The sequence below is a fragment of the Cervus elaphus genome, chromosome 16, assembly GCF_910594005.1.
Source record: "Cervus elaphus chromosome 16, mCerEla1.1, whole genome shotgun sequence".
Taxonomy (NCBI): Eukaryota; Metazoa; Chordata; class Mammalia; order Artiodactyla; family Cervidae; genus Cervus; species Cervus elaphus.
The window spans coordinates 10,736,138-10,758,038 of record NC_057830.1 but is presented as its reverse complement, the minus strand read 5'-3'; the positions used below and the strand labels follow the sequence as shown (position 1 = coordinate 10,758,038).

The following is a 21,901-nucleotide window of genomic DNA, read 5'->3' as shown; positions in this document are numbered from 1 at the left end:
GCTTTGTTCATTTTCATGCTTAGGTATAAAAACACAGAATTCTTACATACCTTTTAAAATCAAGTATTTAGGTTAGAAAAAGGAGGCTTTCAAAAAAACCACCTCTAATTGACACTATCCTTGCATAAAACAGGATGCTGAAGACTTTTATTATTTAAGTAAATATATTAACCAGAATCAACAACCTGAAAAACTAAAGATAGGAAACATTAAAAGTTACAGAGGTCATAGTTGACTCTGCTTTCGTAAGAGTGTTCCTCCTTACCTGATGAAGAACGTCCAGGGTAACAGGATAAAAGAGGTTCTCAATGATTATTCGGAGCACAGGGCTCTGGCCCGGCAGGACTGTGCCTTCATTGGGAGGCGCTCCAGGAAGGGCCAGGCTTCCTGACTGGGCCGCACCGACCGCCTGCAGCGCAGCTTGGGCTCTCTACAGAACAATCCAAAGTGAGAACTTGCGGTTACACAGACACACTGGATAATCCTTAGTTGGTGCAGATTAATGTGAAGTACTACGGTTAAATAAAAATATACATATCTGGTAAACTTTCTCTGGGATGCATATATCCTAATATCGTAATCAGTCAAGAATCAAAAGTCTTGTTTTCTTATCACAGTGACACGATATTTAAGAAAGTTACTTAAATTTACTTGAATAAATGAAAAATATACAGCCAAAAAGGAAGAAAACTTGTATATAACTTTCATATCCTGGTTTTTTAATGACAAAAGGGAAGAAAGCAATGTGAAAGTAACATTAAAGACCACTTAAAAAAAAAATCTCTCATACTCTGGTTTCTCTTCAGATCGTATAAATCTTTCGCCTTTTACTAAAGATTTCCGTGGAGAGAAACAATCTTGAGTTGTTAAACTAATTTTTTGAGGCTTTGCTTCGGCAAGGCTGAAAAAAAAAAAAAAAAAAAGAAAAAAAAAAAATCTCTCAAATCCCTCTTGGTGGCATATGACAGGCATAAACATGGAGGAGCTGCGGTGGTTCAGAATGGGGCAGGAAGGGCATCCTGGCATGGAGCATCAGAGCCTGAGCAAAAAGAGGAATGCATCCATCTGCCTGGCAAGCGGAACCTGAGCCCAAACAAGGTAAGCAAGTCATCTGTGAGTAGATGGCTCACTGCCAGCTGTCAGAACCTGGGGAGCCTAAGAAGGGTAAGAAAGATATCCAGAGGGAGCAGTCTAGCCAGGGTTATCAGAGCCCAGGGAGAGTCAAGAAGAGGGCCACAAAGAACTGGGGGCTTCCCTGGTGGCTCAGCGATAAAGAATCCACCTGCAATGCAGGAGATGCGGGTTCGATCCCTGGGTCGGGCAGATCCTCTGGAGAAGAGAACAGCTACCCACTCCAGTATTCTTGCCTGGGAAATCCCATGGACAGAGAAGTCTGGCAGGCTATAGCCTGTGGGGTCACAAAAGAGTTGGACACAACTTAGCAACTAACAGAAGCAGCCGCAGGGAATAGGTAGCCAATGCAGTAAAGATAATTCGAGTAGCGAGGTCAGTCCATGGAGCCTGAATGGAGTAAGGAATTCAACGGAGAGGCAGCTTGGCATGAGATGTCAGAACCCAAGAAAAGGAAGGCAGAAAAGTTTCTAAATATGATGCTCTATTAAAAGGAACCGGGGTGCTCTAAAAAAAGTCTAGTTCTAAAACTGGAGCAGGAAAGCACAAGATGAGTGTACAACATTTCCAGTTTTGTGGGGTTTTCTTGTTGTTGTTTTGTACCAGAATGCAAAACAGTTTTCAAAGAACAACAGAAGCAAGCCAAAAAGACACAGAAGCTTGAAAGAGGCTCCTGCTGGCATTATTTGAGAACCAAAATAATGACTGTAACGAATAAAAACCCATCAAATAAAACAGGAAACCTGTAAGTCCGCAGGCTGATAAAAATTGACAATTGATAAGGAGCCATCTATTGACACTGCCTTAAAGTACCTCCCCTCAGATACTCTTCTTTCCCCCTTTGTAAGTTATAACTTTATAGTGGAGAAGCCAGGCAAACACCTGTCAAATCAAGTGATCAAAGAGCACACCATCAGCAATGCAGCAAATTGAAATTATGTGCCACCTGATATGATGCAATGAGAAAAAAAGAGCATTACTTCTGTGATATTCCTGTCAAAGCTGTATACACTGAATCTTATCACAAGGAAACATCACACAAACTCAAATTGAGGGACAGCCTACAAGATGAGTAGTCCATAATTTTCAAAAGTATCAAGGTTATGAAAGTAAAAAAAAAACAAAACAACAAAAATAACTTACTGTTTCAGATAAAGGGAGACTAGAAGATATGATTTCTAAATGGAACATGCGACTCTGAATAATTCTTATTCTGCTAGAACAAACATCACTAGGACAACTGGCAAAACTTGAATGGGGACTGAGGTTTGGAGGGAAGTAATAACATCAGTGTTAATTTCCTGATTTTGACCAGTGTATTCTGGTTTGTAAAAGAGTATCCTTCTTTGAAGGAAATGCACACTGAAAGTTTGGCCAATGAAGAGAGGCCAGATTAACAGTTTTTTCCCAAACACCTCAAGTAATCAGAACTTCTTTGTATTATATTTACGACTCTTTTTAAAAATTTTGTGACTGTCTCAAAATTTAAAACAATTATTTGAGTGAAAAGGGGGAACTGAAGAGAAAAAAAGTATGGTTAATAATTAGTGAAATTAAATGCAAGCTTTTAATCAATCTTTTGTTCTTATAATTTCCTAACAATAGTGATAATGAATAAAATGTTTGTGCCACAAAATGAAAAAAAATCCTGCCACTTTAATGCAGATTCTTTCATTTCTACATCTTGTATTCACTTGCAATTTTAAAGATAATAGTATTGTTTCGCAGTACTTTGTTATTTTATATTAACATTTATTTTGTTTTCATGACTTTAATTTTAGTTTACTATTTATTATACCACCTTTTGAAAGTGGGATGAGTGGCTTTTCAACATTTTGTTATGAAAAATAACATTAAAATAAATGTCTTTCTGAAAAGTGGCAGTCTTTTCTGTATGTTTAACAACTGAACAACTTCCACTTTTGTACTTATATACAACTCTTTTTTAAACCATTTAACAACATTTTTATGCCATATAAAGACTTTTATGTATCAAGTAATACTTAAACTGCCAAATGTTCAGTTTCCAAATCATCTCTGAGAATAACATATGAATTATTTGAATATTTTATATCATTAAATATATATGTGCCTGTAAAGTCAAGTGTGTGAAGTACTGAGCACCCCAATTCTGCTTCACGCATAGCAGTTTATCTATTTTATACTGGGCGCCCCAGGAAGATTTTATTTGGAAAACAGGGCTGTACTGCTTTTAAATTTGAAAACTGGCTCACAGTCCCACTTTAAGCCTTTAAATAGGCAAAGATGAGGTTCAGAGGTCATTCAAAAAAGACTCAATTAACATGGGGATTAGAATTAGCAAACAAGAACATTAAAGTAGTTATTACATCTGTATCAAGTGCTCGAGCACACACACACACACACACACACACACATACACACACACGAAAGATTAAGTAGACACATGGAAGACAAACAGTATTGTCCAACAGGATTTCCTGTGATAATGAAAATGTTCGACATCTGCAGTAGACTGGATACTAGTCACTGGTGGCTAGTGAGCACTCGAAACGTACCTAGTGCAACTGAGAAACTGAATTTTTTATTTTTAATTTATTTAAATTTATTCACATTTAGCTAGCAGCTGAGGGCTTCCCAGGTGGCTCAGTGGTAAAGAATTCACCTGCCAGTGCAGGAGATTTGGGTTCAATCCCTGGGCTGGGAAGATCCCCTGGAGGAGGGCAAGGCAACCCACTCCAGCATTCTTGCCTGGGGAATCCCATGGACAGAGGAGCCTGGCGGGCTACAGTCCACGGGGTCACAGCAGTCGGACACGACTTAGTGACTAAAGAACAACAAGCAAGCAGTTACCATATTAAACCTATGAAACAACAAGCTAGCAGTCACTCACAACTTTAGAATGTCCAGGAATAAACATCAACACAGTGAGGCTCTCAGTGGAATAATGGTTCCTTTTTCTCTCATCAGGATGATATGAGAGAAAAAGGAACCATTCTTCAAGATTTAATCATCTTATCAAAACTAAGCCTGAATAACTGAAAGTAAATTGAACTTCACTGACATTTTTTTTTGGGGGGGGGGGCCACACTGTGTGGCTTGTGGGATCTTAGTACTAAGTGTGGAGTCCTAAGCACTGAACCGCCAGGGAATTCCCAACCTCACTGACTCTACTTCCTTATCTACCAATTATTCAAGCAATTCTTTTTATTAAACAATTCTATATATATGCTTACTACTGCTATATTACAGTTATTGCTGCTATTGTTGCTATTTCTCTTCCTTCACTCCTTCCTCTTTGGCATAAAAGATGTCACACTGGAGAAATATGAGAAGATATGGTATATATTGTCTTAATCATTCTACAGTTGTCAATATACTCCGCTTTAGTACTTTACAGAGCATTGAGTACAAAAGTCTCCGCATAACAGGCATGCAAAAAAAAATTCTTCTGACAATAAGAATCTGAGAAAGATTTGTCTAATAAGTAACTCTAGTTTCAATTTTTAATTAGGCAAAAATATTTAAGGAAGAAAATGAAAAGTAGAGGGACACTCTTCACTGAGGACAAAAGAAAAGTGAGGGGGAGAAAAAAGAAATGCCTTCTTAATATGAAGAGACAGTTCAGGTACACAGAAGACATATTTTCTGTGTATCTGATGCTAAACATTATGAGGCAGCAGAATTCTTATTATGGGAGATAATTTTTCAGTGTTTCAGCCACAAACCCTCTGGAATGGTTACATTAACTAGTACTAAAGCAAAGAGCAGTATTGTGATGGAAGAACCAACAAATACTTATTGAGGTTGGGAACATATATATACTTCATGTAAAATTTAAATATGCCTAGAAAATATAAAAAAGGTATTTCTATAGTTGAGATAGAAATGAATATACAACAAAATTCACAGACCTTAAATGTTCAGTTTGATGATTTTGGGGGAAATTTTTTAGGGAAAAATTTTTTCATGGTCATCATTTTGTAAATTTATAAATTTCTACCCACAAGACCAAGAAAAACTGTCTATACAAAACTGAATGCTATTAATACAACCATTTCTCAAATGCTGCACCTCAAAATACCATCTAAAATTTTTAGCTCTAATTTTAAAGCAAGGGAGGAAAATAGTTGATATTCACCTGACCCTCTGCCAAGTATGTCCATAAGTATGTTTTGGGATATCTTGCTATTCAGAGAAGGAAAGAGAATGAAATAGTAATTGATCAACTCCCGAGGGCTGACAGGTACCTCTCATTAATACATATGTAAACAGATACCTTCAATTCTGACTTCAGCTTTTGTGTAGGACTCTGAATAAAAGAAAACCGTATTTTATCAAAAGTCCATACAAAAAAATGGACAAAAGTAACAAAATGGCAAGGGTACTGGGAAGAAATCAAGGCTATCTAAGAATAAAGTAGGTCATTTGGGCTGGCTTTGGTTGCCAAGCAACTGGGATTTCTGTTTCCTTTAGAATAATCCAGTCTTTAAGAGTTTTATTAAATTGTTTGTTTCTTCTTCAAGACTTAAACTAACATAATTAGGAATCACACTAATGACAAAACTGGATGACTTATACAAAGGAGAACTGAAAATTCTACTGAGAGATAGGAAATAAAATATAACTTCCTCCTCAAAAGGATTAGTTACCAATATAGACATGTTAATTATCTCCATATTAATCTATAAAATCAACTCAATTCCACTGTGTTTTTGGGGGGGTTAGGAGTTATAAAAATAATTCTAATATATCCTGAGAAATAAACAAAACCTATTATCCATTTAATTTTTAAAAAGAGAGGGGAAAGAATTGAGCCTTGCCCTACATTAGGTTAAGCCACAGGGACATGGAATAGGAACGGAACAGAACAGAATCCATAAGGTAATCCAGATTAGACACAGACTGCATACCACGTGAGCAGCACACACATGAGGGTAGATGGAGGTCATGCAAGCAAAATGCATGGTCATGTCTAACAAGTATGTTTATGCAAGTTCTAAGTAGGCAAAGCATGTGTATAGAAAAGTAGAAGATGACAAAGGACAAGTTTTACACGAGTGGATGATAAATGGCTTATTCAACCACAACAAAAGAGAAACTGGTCAGTGGGAGTAAGTGAAAGACCCTAGCCTCCCTTTCCACCCACAAAATAGTCTTAACAAAGATTTAAACACTAAAATAAAGACAACCAAAACATTAACGTATAAGAAAACATAGGTAGAAAAAAAAACTTTTTAATCTTGCTATACTGGGTTTTTATGAGTATGGTACCCATGTCAGAGATCATAACACAACTTAAGAGATTTGACTCTTACATAAAAATAATTTAAAAAATGAATTAGCAAACAAAATTCAGAGACAGAAAACAGAATGGCAGCTGCCAGGGTGGGGGCAGGGGGAAATGAGGAGTCAGGATTTAATGGGTACAGAGTTTCAGTCTGAGAAGAGGAAAAAGTCCTGGAGATGGATGGTGGTGATAGGTTGTGCAATGTGAGTGTATTTAATGCCACTGAAGTGTTATTCACTCGCTTAGTCATTTCTGACTCTTTGCAACCCCACAGACTGTAGCCCACCAGGCTCCTCTCTCCATGGAATTCTCCTGGCAAGATTACTGGAGTGGGTAGCCATTTGCTTCTCCAGAGTATCTTCCTGACCCAGAGAATAAACCAAGTCTCCTTAATTGCAGGCAAATTCTTTACTCTCTGAGCCACCAGGGAATGCCACTGAATCATACACTTAAAGGTGATTAAAGTGGTAAATTTCATATTATATACATATTTTATCACAATTGAAAAAATGGGGAGGAAACCTGCATTAACAGGAATCACTATAAACACTTCACAAGTTATTACATAAAAGTAAGTAAAACAATAAGATATAATTTGTTAACTATCATACTAACAAAAACGGACAGGAAAATCGCTTGCTCATATATTATCATTATATCATATATTATCAGTGGTATCCTAAATCAGCAAATAATCTTTACAGAAAGCAATATTGCAAGATATATCAAAACATAAAACATACATGGGCTAACTACCAGCAATTCTGTTGCCAGAAACATAAACTACAAGATAATGCTGCAAGTGTGCCAAGATATCTAAGAATGCTATTATAGTATTATTTGTAAAAGCATAACATTGCAAACAATCTCAATGTCTATTAACAAGAAACTGGACAAATTATGACTGCCCTTTTGAAGCAAGTATTATGCAGTCATTTAAAAATGATGAAGTAATAAAAAGTAAAATAAAAAGTATCAAGTAATTGTGTATTTCTTGTCATGAAACAACATCACTGACCTACTGTAGAGAAAAAATAATAGCTCTTAAAACATTAGGATTCCACTGGTGTAAAAATATATACATAGACCTAACCTGAACAGAGAAAGGTACACAGTAAAATGTTTGCAAAATGTTTATCAGTTATATCTAGGTAACTGGATTATCTTTTGTTTATTTTTTATTTTTCTGGATTATCTGAATGTTTCACCATGAGCATATATCCTACTTACAAGGCAATGTTTTACTTTAAAAATTTTATACATTTAAAAATATCTAACATTTCATTTACTCAAGTTTAGGTAATTTATTATATGTCATTAATACGTCTTAGAATAAGTTAAGGATTGGATGCAGGAAATGTCATTGTTTTTAAAAATGTGGAAAACTATAATTTAAATTTAGCAGCTTGCATTATAATGACTTTCAACACAGAAACAAAGAGCTGAAGGAGTTCTTTTGCCTAGAGCAAGATTATCAGGGGCAAACAATGCTCTCAACATAATATAAAACCTATTTTTTAAAATGTACTTGCTTCGTGGATAAATTTTTCCTACCCTTAAATTACTTCAAATTACTATTTTAACTACTTAAAAAATCAACCTGGAGAGACAAAGATGTTTCAGTATCAATTATATCAAAACTGGAAAATGAGGTAAGAAACGTTCATATTTTATATTCCACATTTATCTTGGAGAGTCAAAAATCATTTAATGAACATATTTATATAAATTCTTATTAACGTAACAATAGAATCACCACTCAACTTCTCAATGCCTTTGCTACATATTCTGTAAAAAGAAAAGATTGACTTCCATAGTTCCTTTAGAGCTGAGATTTTAAGAGACATTAACAATGTACTTTTCCCCCTCTTATGAAAACAGTTTCAAGAGAAAACTGATTGCCTGCCATTTCTAAGGCCATATCCTCAAACATAGTTTCAAGTGGCAGTGCTTTGTTATTGGGGTCTTTGGATAAGAATTTATATATGCAATCTTTATCAACAGAGCATCTCATGATGAAGAAAAACATGATTTTTTTTTCCACTTAAAAATAGAAAATTAGTTATCATGTATCCTTACAACTATTTTTATAAATGACATTAATACTTACAGCTTGATTAGGCAGATTGTCAGTCTTAAGTTCTCTGTGATTGGAATACTGAATAAAAACAGGCTGGCTTCGAAGGTGAGGAGTAACAGGAGTGTAATAATTCACCATAGTAACAGCAGCTTCCTCAGAAGCCATTTCTAAGAAAGCCTGCAATAAACACAAGAAAGTAAAGTGAAAGCTCTCATTTTAGACAGGCAGCTAAGAACTACTTTCTCATTCTAGCTTGCTCTAAAACTCATGCATTCTTAACAGAAGTCATATTGCCCCGAAGGGGATGAAAAGACTTTCGTTTCAAACTGTATCACTGACAGTTACTGAAAACATATTTGACAAAAGTTGGGTTCAATAAAAGATTTTGGATTGGGAAATTGACAGTTGATTAAATGACTCTGTGTTTTTTGGTCTTCTTCTTACTTCTGATTCTTCTAAAATTTAGAAACAACTAAAAAAGCAAAAATAAATGTGTGCATCACTACTATAAATAGATGCGTTCAGTTTCTTCATAAAATTTTCTCCAATGATCTGTTCTCCTTTGCCTTTTTATGAATATAATTAGAACATTCATGTGCCAAAGCTCAACTGTACAAATTAGGGAAATGGGAGAACATCCTACATTAAGTCAGTATTGACTTGATTTGGGTCATTCAAGTGACTTTTTTTGGCTACTGGTAATCACTATACCCTTGTAGCTCAGTCGGTAAAAGAATCTGCCTGCAGTGCAGGAGACCCAGGTTCGATCCCTGGGTTGGGAAAATCCCCTGGAGAAGGAAATGGCAACCTACTCCAGTATCCCCGCCTGGAAAATCTCATGGACAGAGGAGCCTGATGGGCTGCAGCCCATGGGGTCGCAAAGAGTCGGGCACGACTGAGTGACTAACAGTTACACTTATACTGATATTAGCTATTTGAAGACTAAAAAGAACTGAGATGTCAGCGCAACCAAAACTAACTAAATAAACAAAAAACTCAACTAAATAAATGTTTAGCAACAACAAAAAAAAAGAACTGAGATCGAAGAATCTCCTTAGTATTCATGTCTTATTCTGTTTATGGCTTCTCACTGTCATGACTCCCATTAACTTATATGACAGGAACAGGATACGTACAGATCTTTAAGGTGGAAGATTTTATCACCCTGTCTTAATGGTCAAGAAGACAAAACATATAACAATTCTGAGCCCTAACTACCTATAAGAACACTTCAAATTTAAAGTACAGGAAGAACTCATGATCCAAATCACTATCTACGAGGAATAAAACAGATTTTAAGTCATTCACAGTATCTAAAAGGTACAGATGTCCATGATACACTTTAAAGCTGCTATCCAACTGTATAAGAATAGTTTTTCTAGTATTTCTAAGAGAAGTAGATAAAAATGATCAAGGTAACAAAAATAGCTATGGCAGTATTTCTTAATTATTTGGTTTTTTAAAGTCATCTTTTCAACAAAGACTGTGTAAACTGTATTCCAATAACATTCACCACATGGGGAGAGTCTCTTCCTGCAAATTCCCTACTAAACGTTGAGACTCCTGCAATGTCACACAAATGAAAGGCTGGACAACGTCTTTGGATATTGTGATTCTAGTCAGGAAATCTATCCTATACGTATATACAACCTAAAAATTTATGTAAAAATAAAATTTTCCACATGGAGTCCAGTAAAAGAATTATTTATGTTTTCCCAAAGTATCCAGCCAAGGATCAACTTTCATAATGCAGGATGAAGAGAAAATCAAAAGTCACCACCCACAGAAAGGCTGGTGAAAATAACCCTTACTCCATCCTCAACACTCCACCTCCAAGAACCATGTAACGACTGTGCCTACAAGTACTACTACAGTGACTCACATCAGAATCTCCTGCTGAAGTACCTTACTAACAAGGTATTTTCTGAACAGGATTTAGGGTCAAAAGACAAGCAATTAACAGCAATAAGTTAGCACTACAGAAAAATATAAACCTAGAACCAACAGCAGAAAACAAAGGAAATTGTGACATTGCCTGCTGCCTCTCAGAGTTATTTGACAAAAAATATAGGAATATACTACACGAAACATAATGTACGTTTAACATGTGCCTGTTAGACATTAGACAGCCATTAGACATGATCATGTTGGCTCTTTTCAAACTGTGCAGACCATACTATTCTCAATAGTGGCATCTGTAAAGAAAATGAAGATCCAAGAGCCTACACTACCTCTAAAAGATATAAGAAAAATGTATAAACACAACAAGGACTGAATACTAACACATACTATTTAACTTCTCCAGTTCTTAATAACCTCAACTACCTTAAACAAGGCTGTTAATTTAAATAAACAGTTTACTAAAGATAGGGGTATGAATCAGACATCATTATCCAATCTTGGATGGCAAACAATCCAATCTCTTCTGATAATCACAGGATATTTTCATAAACCATTTTGTAATTAAGAATGTAAAATATGTTTGGTCAAGATAATAAATAAGAGAGAATCTGTTTCCTATATAATATTTTTGTTTATTGCTTCCTATCATTAAAGAAGTTCTATTTTTTAAAAGCTATGTAAATAGAATAAAATTTAGAAAAAAAGTTCAGGGAAATAAAAAGCGTTCCTTTTTTTTATTTTGCGGCACTTTGCAGGATTTTAGTTTCCCCAGCAGGGATTGAACCTGCACCCTTGGCAGTGAAAGCACAGAGTCCTAACCACTGGACTACTAGGTTATTCCCTTAAAAATAATTTTTATTTTATTTTTTCTACTAACACCCAGAGATGATAATTGTGGGTCAATCTTGAAAACTTACATACCTGGCTTTTTCCTTTCAACATCAAAAGATTAGTTACTTTGCCAAATGGTAGACCTAATGATATGACCTCTGCTTCGGTGACATCACTTGGAATTTTGCGAAGATGGAGAACACGGGAAGGCGAACAGGGAGGTCTATCTCCTTTAAATTTCTTGTTGTCATTCCCATTAGCTAAAAAATACAAGATTTGTTTTTTAATTACTGAAATTAATTTGGGTTGACATACTACATTAACCATATTATCACATTTGATCTTCCAAGAGTTTCAAGTTTTGAAATTCAGGAACTACGGGGCTGATGGGAGAAGAGTAGAAGACAGCTGAAAATAAAATCATCCACTTTTCAATGAGTGGGTTTTTAAAAAATTTTTCACTGCAGGTATATTTTTTTTTAAACTGAACTTGGATTTTTAACTTCAAGGAAAAGTGCTGGATAAATGAATTACATATGTTGAGGTACCAAAACCCTCTAAATGGTCAACTATTTGTTGTGAATAGAAAACAATACTTATATTATCTTTACTGTATCTTAAAAGATGCTTTCCTAGTTTGTCCTATTACTAATTAAACAGAATAAAAACTTTTAGGAGAGATGGTAATAAAAATTTCATGTTTATCACATCCTACAAGGATCTGGATTGGAGATGCATGTTTATGAAAATAAGTTTATTTTTCAGGCATTATACAATTTTTGCCAATTCACTTTTTAAAGTACTTTCAGAAGCTAAATTGTGATTTCCTTAGGATAATCCTATTCTTTAATGATATAACAGGCAGCTCTTAACATAAGTATCATCACCTTTTGGAAATGCAAATTTTTAGCCCCATTTCAGACCTACTGAATCAGAAACATCCCAGCAACCTGTGTTTTCACAAGCTCTCTAGATGATTCTGAAGCAACCTAAAGTCTGAGAACCACTGTTGTAATCCAGTATGCCAGTTTATAGCCAAATTTTATTTAAAGCTTAAGTTTTAACACTGACAGTAACTAGAACTGACAAGCCTGTAACAAGTAGTCAAATTTATGTACATAAGATTCAGGAAGGTATTTTTCCCCCCAGAAATAGCACCACATAAGACTGAATGCAAATTATCTAAAAGCCAAAGTTTCATTATAGTGTTGTTTTTTTAATACTAAATACCATACTTAGCACTATTAGAAGAAAAATATAATCTTTCCGAACACCTGAGATTACCATTTTTCTAAATACTAAAAAAACTTTCTAAAACACTAAAAAGACAATCATATGTCTGTGACCCTAAATAAACAAATTTCATGAGGACCACATAAAAGTCTTGGCAATATTTTGTACCCTTTCCTATGGCACAGAGCACCACTTACTTATAGGAAACTAGGTTGACTTAATACCAAAACTAGCACTTGCTCCCAAATTCTCTATGTTCATGAACACAGGCAACATCCTTCCATACTATCAATTCCAAGCGGTCCTCACAGGTCTGTGCCTGTACACAGCAAATGCCTAGGACAGTGTGTGGAAAATAATCAGCAAATACTTATTGGAAATCAAGTACTTAACTTCTGGGAGTCAAAAGGTTCCTTCTCCTTCCTCATGAATCACCACGACACGCTGATTTTCCCCTCCGAAATAACTGATTCCACTTTCATCTCGGCTCTCAGTGTCACCTCACCTATGACCTGTGACCACTTCTACTCTGCCTTCCTCTAGTGTCACTCCCTCCACTTCCACTCAGATCTAACATCTTATCATCCTAAATGTCTGTGCCATGTGTTATCCTGTTCTAAAAACCCTGACAGGCTTCCAACTACCTAAAAAGATCTTAATTTCTAGTTTTCGTGCTGTTTTCATTTACACTGCCTCACTGGAGTTGACACATAAAAATTCATTAAATTACATCTTATTAACTTTAACAGATGAAGAGATTAAGAGATTTAACAGGTCAGAGATTAAATAATTTTTGTACACAGCTAGGAAGTGCAAAGAGCATTAGTCAAACTTAAGTTTAAAGGTAATTTTTTTAATCACAAAAATCTCAAAGTGTGTTATCACTCCTAGAAAAAAAAGTAAGCAACTTGATGATGACAATAAATTGTCAGAGTATATGCAGATTTATGAGGATTATAGTGATAATACTGTGGCTAAATTAAATGCTAAATTATCACCTCCTGGATAGAAAGTCAAGCATGAAGTGCCTTTTTGCACCCCCCCTCTCTGTAAGCCTAGATGGCTAGACAATAATACCACAACCTTGTACATTCTTTTTTTTTTTTTTTTTTTATTAGTTGGAGGCTAATTACTTCACAACATTTCAGTGGGTTTTGTCATACATTGACATGAATCAGCCATGGAGTTACATGTATTCCCCATCCCCATCCCCCCTCCCACCTCCCTCTCCACCCGATTCCTCTGGGTCTTCCCAGTGCACCAGGCCCGAGCACTTGTCTCATGCATCCCACCTGGGCTGGTGATCTGTTTCACCATAGATAACATACATGCTGTTCTTTCGAAACATCCCACCCTCACCTTCTCCCACTGAGTTCAAAAGTCTGTTCTGTACTTCTGTGTCTCTTTTTCTGTTTTGCACATAGGGTTATCATTACCATCTTTCTAAATTCCATATATATGTGTTAGTATCCTGTAATGTTCTTTATCTTTCTGGCTTACTTCACTCTGTATAATGGGCTCCAGCTTCATCCATCTCATTAGGACTGGTTCAAATGAATTCTTTTTAACGGCTGAGTAATATTCCATGGTGTATATGTACCACAGCTTCCTTATCCATTCGTCTGCTGATGGGCATCTAGGTTGCTAACCTTGTACATTCTTAACCAGCATGAAGTGTTAAAAGACTACAAAACCATCCTAAGAAGCAAAGGCTTTTGGCAGTTTACCCAGAAAAATCCAAAACGAATGAACATTAAGAAGGTTATTTCTTTAACTGAGGTGTTCATAATCTCTGCAAAACCACGCGTGAAATAAAACGCATGCCTACACAAGCTGCTTGAACCTGAACTGCACTATCAAACAAAGACCAACGGTGACAAACTTTTATCAAAAAGCATGCAGATGCATAACCATTGCAGGTTCTCAGTTGTTCTGTTATGAAAGTCTCTGTGCTATGTTAAAAGCATGGGCTACAAAACCAGACATCTTGTTCTGATATAACTGAGCTTCAGATTCTTTTCCTGTAAAGTGAGTATAACAGTATATAGAAACTGTAGTAGGAGTATTTGGAAAATTAAATTACACAACATTAATATTTAAATGCTAGATGTAATGCCCATTACAAAGAGATCAACAACATATGTCTTGATTTCCTTAAGAGGGCCTATTTTACCTGGAAAGTATGTTCTTTCTACTTCTTTTGGTGTTAAAATGAAGACTGTAGACAACAGTGGCTTTTTTCTCTTGATGTCCTAACTTTGCAAAATTAAGACATTGCTCAAAATTAATTCAAAATTTTATTAGTCTATGAAATCTAAAAATCTAAAGAACTACTCATCTAGATGACCCAAAAAAGGTTAAAGACTTGATAAATATAACAATTTAAAAATAGAAAGGTATATAAGCATATATAGAATCATAATTTAATTAAAGAGGAAACAAGGAAATTCTACTGTACTGAATATGCAACTCTGACAAATTATTCTCTATACGAAAGATTAAAGACTTTCTGAAAACTGTATTATGAAAATAAGCATTCAGGGGCGGGGGAATAAAGAAAATAATAAAAAGAAATAAAAGAAATAAAAAAGAAAAAATAAATAAATAAAAAAGAAAATAAGCATTCAAAATACTTAACTTGAATAAATCTTGTACTTTTTGAAAGAAACATCCTAAATGGCTACTGAATGGCTTCCTAAAGACTAGAGATCTCTTCAAGAAAGTTAGAGATACCAAGGGAACATTTCATGCAAAGATGGACTCAATAAAGGACAGAAATGGTAGGGACCTAACAGAAGCAGAAGATATTAAGAAGAGGTGGCAAGAATACACAGACGGTGTGATCACTCACCTAGAGCCAGACATCCTGGAATGTGAAGTCAAGTGGGCCTTAGGAAGCATCACTACAAACAAAGCTAGTGGAGGTGATGGAATTCCAGTTGAACTATTTCAAATCCTGAAAGACGATGCTGTGAAAGTGCTGCACTCAATATGCCAGCAAATTTGGAAAACTCAGCAGTGGCCACAGGACTGGAAAAGGTCAGTTTTCATTTTAATCCCTAAGAAAGGCAATGCCAAAGAATGCTCAAACTACCACACAATTGCACTCATCTCACACGCTAGTAAAGTAATGCTTAAAATCCTCCAAGCCAGGCTTCAGCATTACATGAACCATGAACTTATAGATGTCAAAGCTAGTTTTAGAAAACGCAGAGGAACCAGAGATCAAACTGCCAACATCCGCTGGATCATCGAAAATGCAAGAGACTTCCAGAAAAACATCTATTTCTGTTTTATTGACCATGCCAAAGCCTTTGACTGTGTGGATCACAATAAACTGTGCAAAATTCTGAAAGAGATGGGCATACCAGACCACCTGACCTGCCCCTTGAGAAACCTGTATGCAGGTCAGGAAGCAACAGTTAGAACTGGACATGGAACAACAGACTGCTTCCAAATAGGAAAAGGAGTACGTCAAGGCTGTATATTGTCACCCTGTTTATTTAACTTCTATGCAGAGTACATCATGAGAAACGCTGGGCTGGAGGAAGCACAAGTTGGAATCAAGATTGCCGGGAGAAATATCAATAACCTCAGATATGCAGATGACACCACCCTTATGGCAGAAAGTGAAGAACTAAAGAGCCTCTTGATGAAAGTGAAAGAGGAAAGTGAAAAAGTTGGCTTAAAGCTCAACATTCAGAAAACTAACATCATGGCATCTGGTCCCATCACTTCATGACAAATAGATGGGGAAACAGTGCAAACAGTGGCTGACTTCATTTTTCTGTGCTCCAAAATCACTGCAGATGGTGACTGCAGCCATGAAATTGAAAGATGCTTACTCCTTGGAAGGAAAGTTATGACCAACCTAAATAGCAGATTAAAAAGCAGAAACATTACTTTGCCAACAAAGGTCCGGTCTAGTCAAGGCTATGGTTTTTCCTTCCAGTGGTCACATGTGGATGTGACAGTTGAACTATAAAGAAAGCTAAGTGCCGAAGAATTGAACTGCTTTTTTTTTTTTTTAATTCATCTATATTTGTTACAACTTTTTAAAGCAGAACGTGACTTGAGCACTGCATTTCCACTCACAAAACTTGCTCCAAGTTACTTTTCCAGCGGCTTTACAACATGCCTGAGCAGGCTTATAAGTTTGCTACTCTAAACAATATTTTTCTTTGGAAAACAAGCCCTATGTACGGACAGCGAATCCAATCAAGTTGGTTCAGCTTAACACACTAACTTCTAGAGGCCTGGCACATGCAGTCATAACTACAGGGGATGGAAGTTTTAAAAAGTATATCCCAGAAGATGAAAACTTGCTTTAACAAGTGTTTCTTTTAAACATCACGGTATATACTTCAGAACACTTCAGTGACAAAAAATTTTGGTCTACTAAAGAATCCGCTTGATAGCTAAACACTTCAGACCACAAAGTTAACACAGGTTACACACACACCTTACAACAAACGTAACTACTTCCATCTGTTAAAATAAGCCAACATGAAACTAGGAAAAAACTAGCTCTGCTTTAGTGCTAAAAGTATCACAGTATCACACTTAGTATAAAGAAATCTTATCCTCCCCTTATGTAGTTACCATGCCATACGATTTTTAAACGTTAACAAAAATAAAGAAATACTTGAAAACATATTAGAGGGAATGGAGACAGAGTGCTGAACACACAGCCAAGCGATCCTCAGGCAGCGCTTAGTCTACTTCTTCCATGCGGGACGTGTCGTCGTCTCCTTCCAGGGGAGGCATTTCCTCAGTGACCGCAGCACTGCTGTCGTCAGCAGTGGGGTCATCCTCATCAATACCGAGACCGAGTTTGATCATCCTGTAGATCCTGTTGGCGTGCGTCTGGGGGTCCTCCAGGCTGAACCCCGAAGACAGGAGGGCGGTTTCGTACAGCAGGATGACCAGATCCTTCACAGACTTGTCATTCTTGTCAGCCTCTGCCTTTTGCCTCAAGGTCTCGATGATGGAATGGTCAGGGTTGATCTCCAGGTGCTTCTTGGCTGCCATGTAACCCATCGTTGAGTTGTCTCTCAGGGCTTGAGCCTTCATGATCCGTTCCATGTTTGCTGTCCAGCCATATGTGCTTGTCACAATGCAGCATGGGGATGTCACCAACCGGTTAGACACAACCACCTTTTCAACTTTCTTCTCCAAAATGTCCTTCATGATTTTGCAAAGGTTTTCAAATTTTGTCTTTTTTTCTTCTTGTTTCTTTTTCTCTTCCTCATCTTCTGGAAGTTCCAGGCCCTCTTTGGTGACTGACACTAAGGTCTTCCCCTCAAACTCCTTCAGCTGCTGCACACAGTACTCATCAATAGGCTCGATCATGTAGATCACTTCCAAGCCGTGCTTCCGGAGACGCTCCACAAAGGCAGAGTTGGCTACCTGGTCCTTCGTCTCACCTGTGATGTAATAGATGTGTTTCTGGTTTTCCTTCATTCTTGTGCAATAGTCCTTGAGAGAAACCATCTCATCACCAGAAGCAGAAGTATAGTATCTCAACAGCTCTGAAAGCTTCTTCCGATTTTGAGAATCTTCATGTATTCCAAGCTTAATATTTTTAGAGAACTGCTCATAAAACTTCTTGTAGTTCTCTTTATCTTCTGCCAGTTCAGTGAAGAGTTCCAAGCACTTTTTGACCAAGTTCTTCCTGATAACTTTCAAAATTTTGCTTTGTTGCAACATCTCACGGGAAATGTTCAGAGGAAGATCCTCAGAGTCCACCACACCTCTAATGAAATTCAGGTATTCAGGGATTAGCTCCTCACAGTTATCCATGATGAAAACTCTGCGAACATACAACTTAATGTTGTTCTTCTTCTTTCTGTTTTCAAACAGATCAAAAGGAGCTCGTCTTGGGACAAAAAGAAGGGCTCTGAATTCCAACTGTCCTTCAACTGAAAAATGCTTGACCGCCAAGTGATCCTCCCAATCATTGGTCAGGCTCTTGTAGAACTCTCCGTACTCCTCGTTAGTGATGTCATCAGGGTTTCTGGTCCAGATAGGCTTTGTCTTGTTCAGCTCTTCTTGATCGATGTACTCTCCTTGATCTTCTTCTTCTTGTCCCCGTCCTTCTTCTCTTCCTCCTCCTCATCTGAGCCAACGTCTTCTATCTCAGGCTTGTCATCAGACTCCTTTTCTTCTTTCTCCTTCTCTTCCTCTTTGTCTTCCTTCTCTTCTGCCTCATCATCACTAACTTCCTTATCACGTTCCTTCTCCACAAAAAGAGTGATGGGATAGCCAATGAACTGAGAATGCTTCTTCACAATCTCCTTTATTCTCCGTTCCTCCAGGTACTCAGTCTGGTCTTCTTTCAGATGCAGAATAACCTTTGTTCCACGCCCCATAGGTTCTCCTGTATCAGTCCTCACTGTGAAGGATCCTCCTGCAGAAGACTCCCAGGCGTACTGCTCGTCATCGTTATGTTTGGTGATAACGGTCACTTTCTCAGCCACCAAATAGGCTGAATAAAACCCGACACCAAACTGGCCTATCATGGAGATATCAGCGCCAGCCTGCAAAGCCTCCATGAACGCTTTGGTCCCGGACTTGGCGATGGTACCCAGGTTATTAATCAGATCGGCCTTGGTCATCCCAATGCCGGTGTCCACGATGGTGAGGGTTCGATCTTGCTTGTTCGGTATGAGATTAATGTGCAGCTCTTTCCCAGAGTCTAACTTACTGGGATCGGTCAAACTCTCATACCTGATCTTGTCCAGAGCATCGGAGGAGTTTGAAATCAGCTCCCTCAGGAAAATCTCCTTATTCGAATAGAAAGTGTTGATGATCAGTGACATCAACTGGGCAATTTCCGCCTGGAAGGCGAACGTCTCCACTTCCTCCTCCTCCATCGGCTGATCCTGAGCCTGGGTCTCCTCGGGCATCTTGGCTGAAGGACTAGCACGGGCTCCGCAACGACGCAGCACAGGGACGCAGAGGCAACTCTGAACTGCTTTTGAACTGTGATGTTGGAGAAGACTCTTGAGAGTCCCTTGGACTGCAAGGAGATCCAACCAGTCCATTTTAAAGGAGATCAGTCCTGGGTGTTCATCGGAAGGACTGATGTTGAAGCTGAAACTCCCAATACTTTGGCCACCTGATATGAAGAGCTGACTAGCTGGAAAAAACCCTGATGCTGAGAAAGATTGAAGGCAGGAGGAGAAGGGGACGATGGAGGATGAGATGGTTGGATGGCATCACCGACTCGATGGACATGGGTCTGGGTGGATTCCGGGAATTGGTGATGGACAGGGAGGCCTGGCGTGCTGCGATTCATGGGGTCACAAAGAGAGGACACGACTGAGTGACAGAACTGAACAGAACTGAATGGCTACTATGTATTAATCATGTTCCAAAGAGAAAAGTGGAGGTGGTTTTTAAAAAATTCACATATTCCCATCTCAAAAGTGAACGGATCTACCAGAAAAACTATCCTAGAAATATGGATCTTTTTTAAAATTTAACTTTATTAGGGCAGATTTTAGATATGGTAAAACCCACCAATATTTTAAATGCAGAGTTTGACAACCTTTGACAAATGACTCATATGACCACAAAAAAGTAAACTGCACCTGAATTTTTAAATTACCAATTTGATTTTTAAAACAGACATAGGGCTATTTGTGTGTTAGTCACTAAGTTGTGTTTGACTTTTGCGACATCATGGACTGAAGCCCGCCCATTCCGTCCGTGGAATTCTCCAAGGCAAAAATATTGGAATAGGTAGCCGTTCCTTTCTCCAGGGGATCCTTCCAACCCAGGGATCAAAGCCAGGTCTCCAACAATGCTGGCAGATTCTTTACTGTCTGAGCCACCAGGGAAGCCAGTTTTCTATTTCTTTTGTACTTATGTTTTTCAAGCAATTTGTCCACTTCATCTAAATTTCCTGGCTTAAAACTGTTCATAATTTTCATCTGAGATCTATCTTAACCTGGTCAGGATACCATGACAAAATACGACAGGGTGATTTAAATAATAAAAATTTACTTTCTCACAGTTTTGGAGAATAGAAGTCCAAAATCAGCATTGTCACTTTCTAGTGAGGACTCTATTCTTGCCTTATAGACAGCCATCTTTTCACATGGTCCTCACCTGGCAGGGTGGAGGGAAAAAGCAAGCTCTCTGGTATCTCTTCTTATAAAGACACTAATCCCTTTGTGAACCCCACTCCAAAGGGCCCATCTCCAAACCCTCTGGGGAAAAGGGCTTAAACATGAATTTTAGGGGTATACAAACATTCAGCCCATCAGTTCAGTTCAGTCACTCTGTTGTGTCTAACTCTTTGTGACCTCATCGACTGCAGCACGCCAGGCTTCCCTGTCCATCACCAACTCCCGGAGCTTGCTCAAGCTCATGTCCATTGAGTTGGTGATGCCATCCAACCATCTCATCCTGTTGTCCCCTTCTCCTCCTGCCTTCAATCTTTCCCAGTATCAGGGTCTTTTCTAATGAGTCAGCTCTTCACATCAGGTGGCCAGTATTGGCGCTTCAGCTTTAGCATCAGTCCTTCCAATGAATATTCAGGACTGATTTCCTTTAGGATGGACTGCTTTGACCTCTTTGTAGTCCAAGGGACTCTCAAGAGTCTTCTCCAACACCACAGTTCAAAAGCATCAATTCTTCTCTATAGTCCAACTCTCAAATTCATACATGACCACTGGAAAAACCACAGCTTTGACTAGATGGACCTTCTGTTGGCACAGCAATGTCTCTGCTTTTTAATATGCTATCTAGGTTGGTCATTGGAGAAGGAAATGGCAAGCCACTCCAGTACTCTTGCCTGGAAAATCCCATGGACGGAGGAGCCTGGTGGGCTACACTCCATAGGGTCGCAAAGAGTCGGACACGACCGAGAGACTTTACTCACTAGGTTGGTCATAGCTTTTCTTCCAAGGAGCAAGCAGCTTTTAATTTCACGGCTGCAGTCACCATGTGCAGTGATTTTGGAGCCCAAGAAAATAAAGTCTCTCACTGTTTCCACTGTCTCCCCATCTATTTGCCATGAAGTGATGGGACCAGATGCCATGATCTTAGGTTTTTGAATGTTGAGTTTTAGGTCAGATTTTTCACTCTCCTCTTTCACTTTCATCAAGAGGTTCTTTTGTTCCTCTCTGCTTTCTGCCGTAAGGATGGCGTCATCTACATATCTGAGGTTATTGATATTTCTCCTAGCAATCTTGACTCCAGTTTGTGCTTCATCCAGCCCGGCATTTCACATGATGTACTCTGCATATAAGTTAAATAAGCAGGATGACAATATACAGCCTTGACGTACTCCTTTCCCAATTTGGAACCAGTCCATTATTTCATGTCCAGTTCTAAGTGTTGCTACTTGACCTGCATACAGATTTCTCAGGAGGCAGGTAAGGTTTTCTGGTATTCCCATTTTTTTAAGAATTTCCCATAGTTCGTTGTTATCCACACAGGTTTCC

General features: G+C 37.9%; 1 protein-coding gene, 1 non-coding gene and 1 pseudogene across 9 annotated transcripts in view; 1 reads left to right on the top strand and 2 right to left on the bottom strand.

The window, feature by feature from the left end:
• The window catches only part of PTBP3 (polypyrimidine tract binding protein 3), a 91,777-nt gene that overhangs the window by 36,570 nt on the left and 33,306 nt on the right, over positions 1-21,901 (bottom strand). For 4 of the 7 annotated variants that reach the window (XM_043870657.1, XM_043870658.1, XM_043870660.1 and 1 more), the window contains 3 exons: positions 11,304-11,473; positions 8,511-8,657; positions 266-430 (listed from right to left, as the gene is read on the bottom strand). In XM_043870657.1, coding sequence (XP_043726592.1) covers positions 266-430; positions 8,511-8,657; positions 11,304-11,473 — 482 coding nt within the window. Of the gene's footprint in view, positions 1-265; positions 431-8,510; positions 8,658-11,303; positions 11,474-14,619; positions 14,640-21,901 lie in introns of those variants that run through there. The other 3 variants (XM_043870661.1, XM_043870662.1, XM_043870663.1) reach the window with 2 other exon arrangements.
• Positions 787-903, top strand: LOC122673132. The gene has a single exon (XR_006334609.1). It is a non-coding gene; the product is annotated as a U5 spliceosomal RNA (small nuclear RNA).
• On the bottom strand, positions 16,600-19,415 carry LOC122673071 (annotated as a pseudogene). The gene has a single exon (XR_006334574.1). The product of XR_006334574.1 is annotated as a heat shock protein HSP 90-alpha-like (transcript).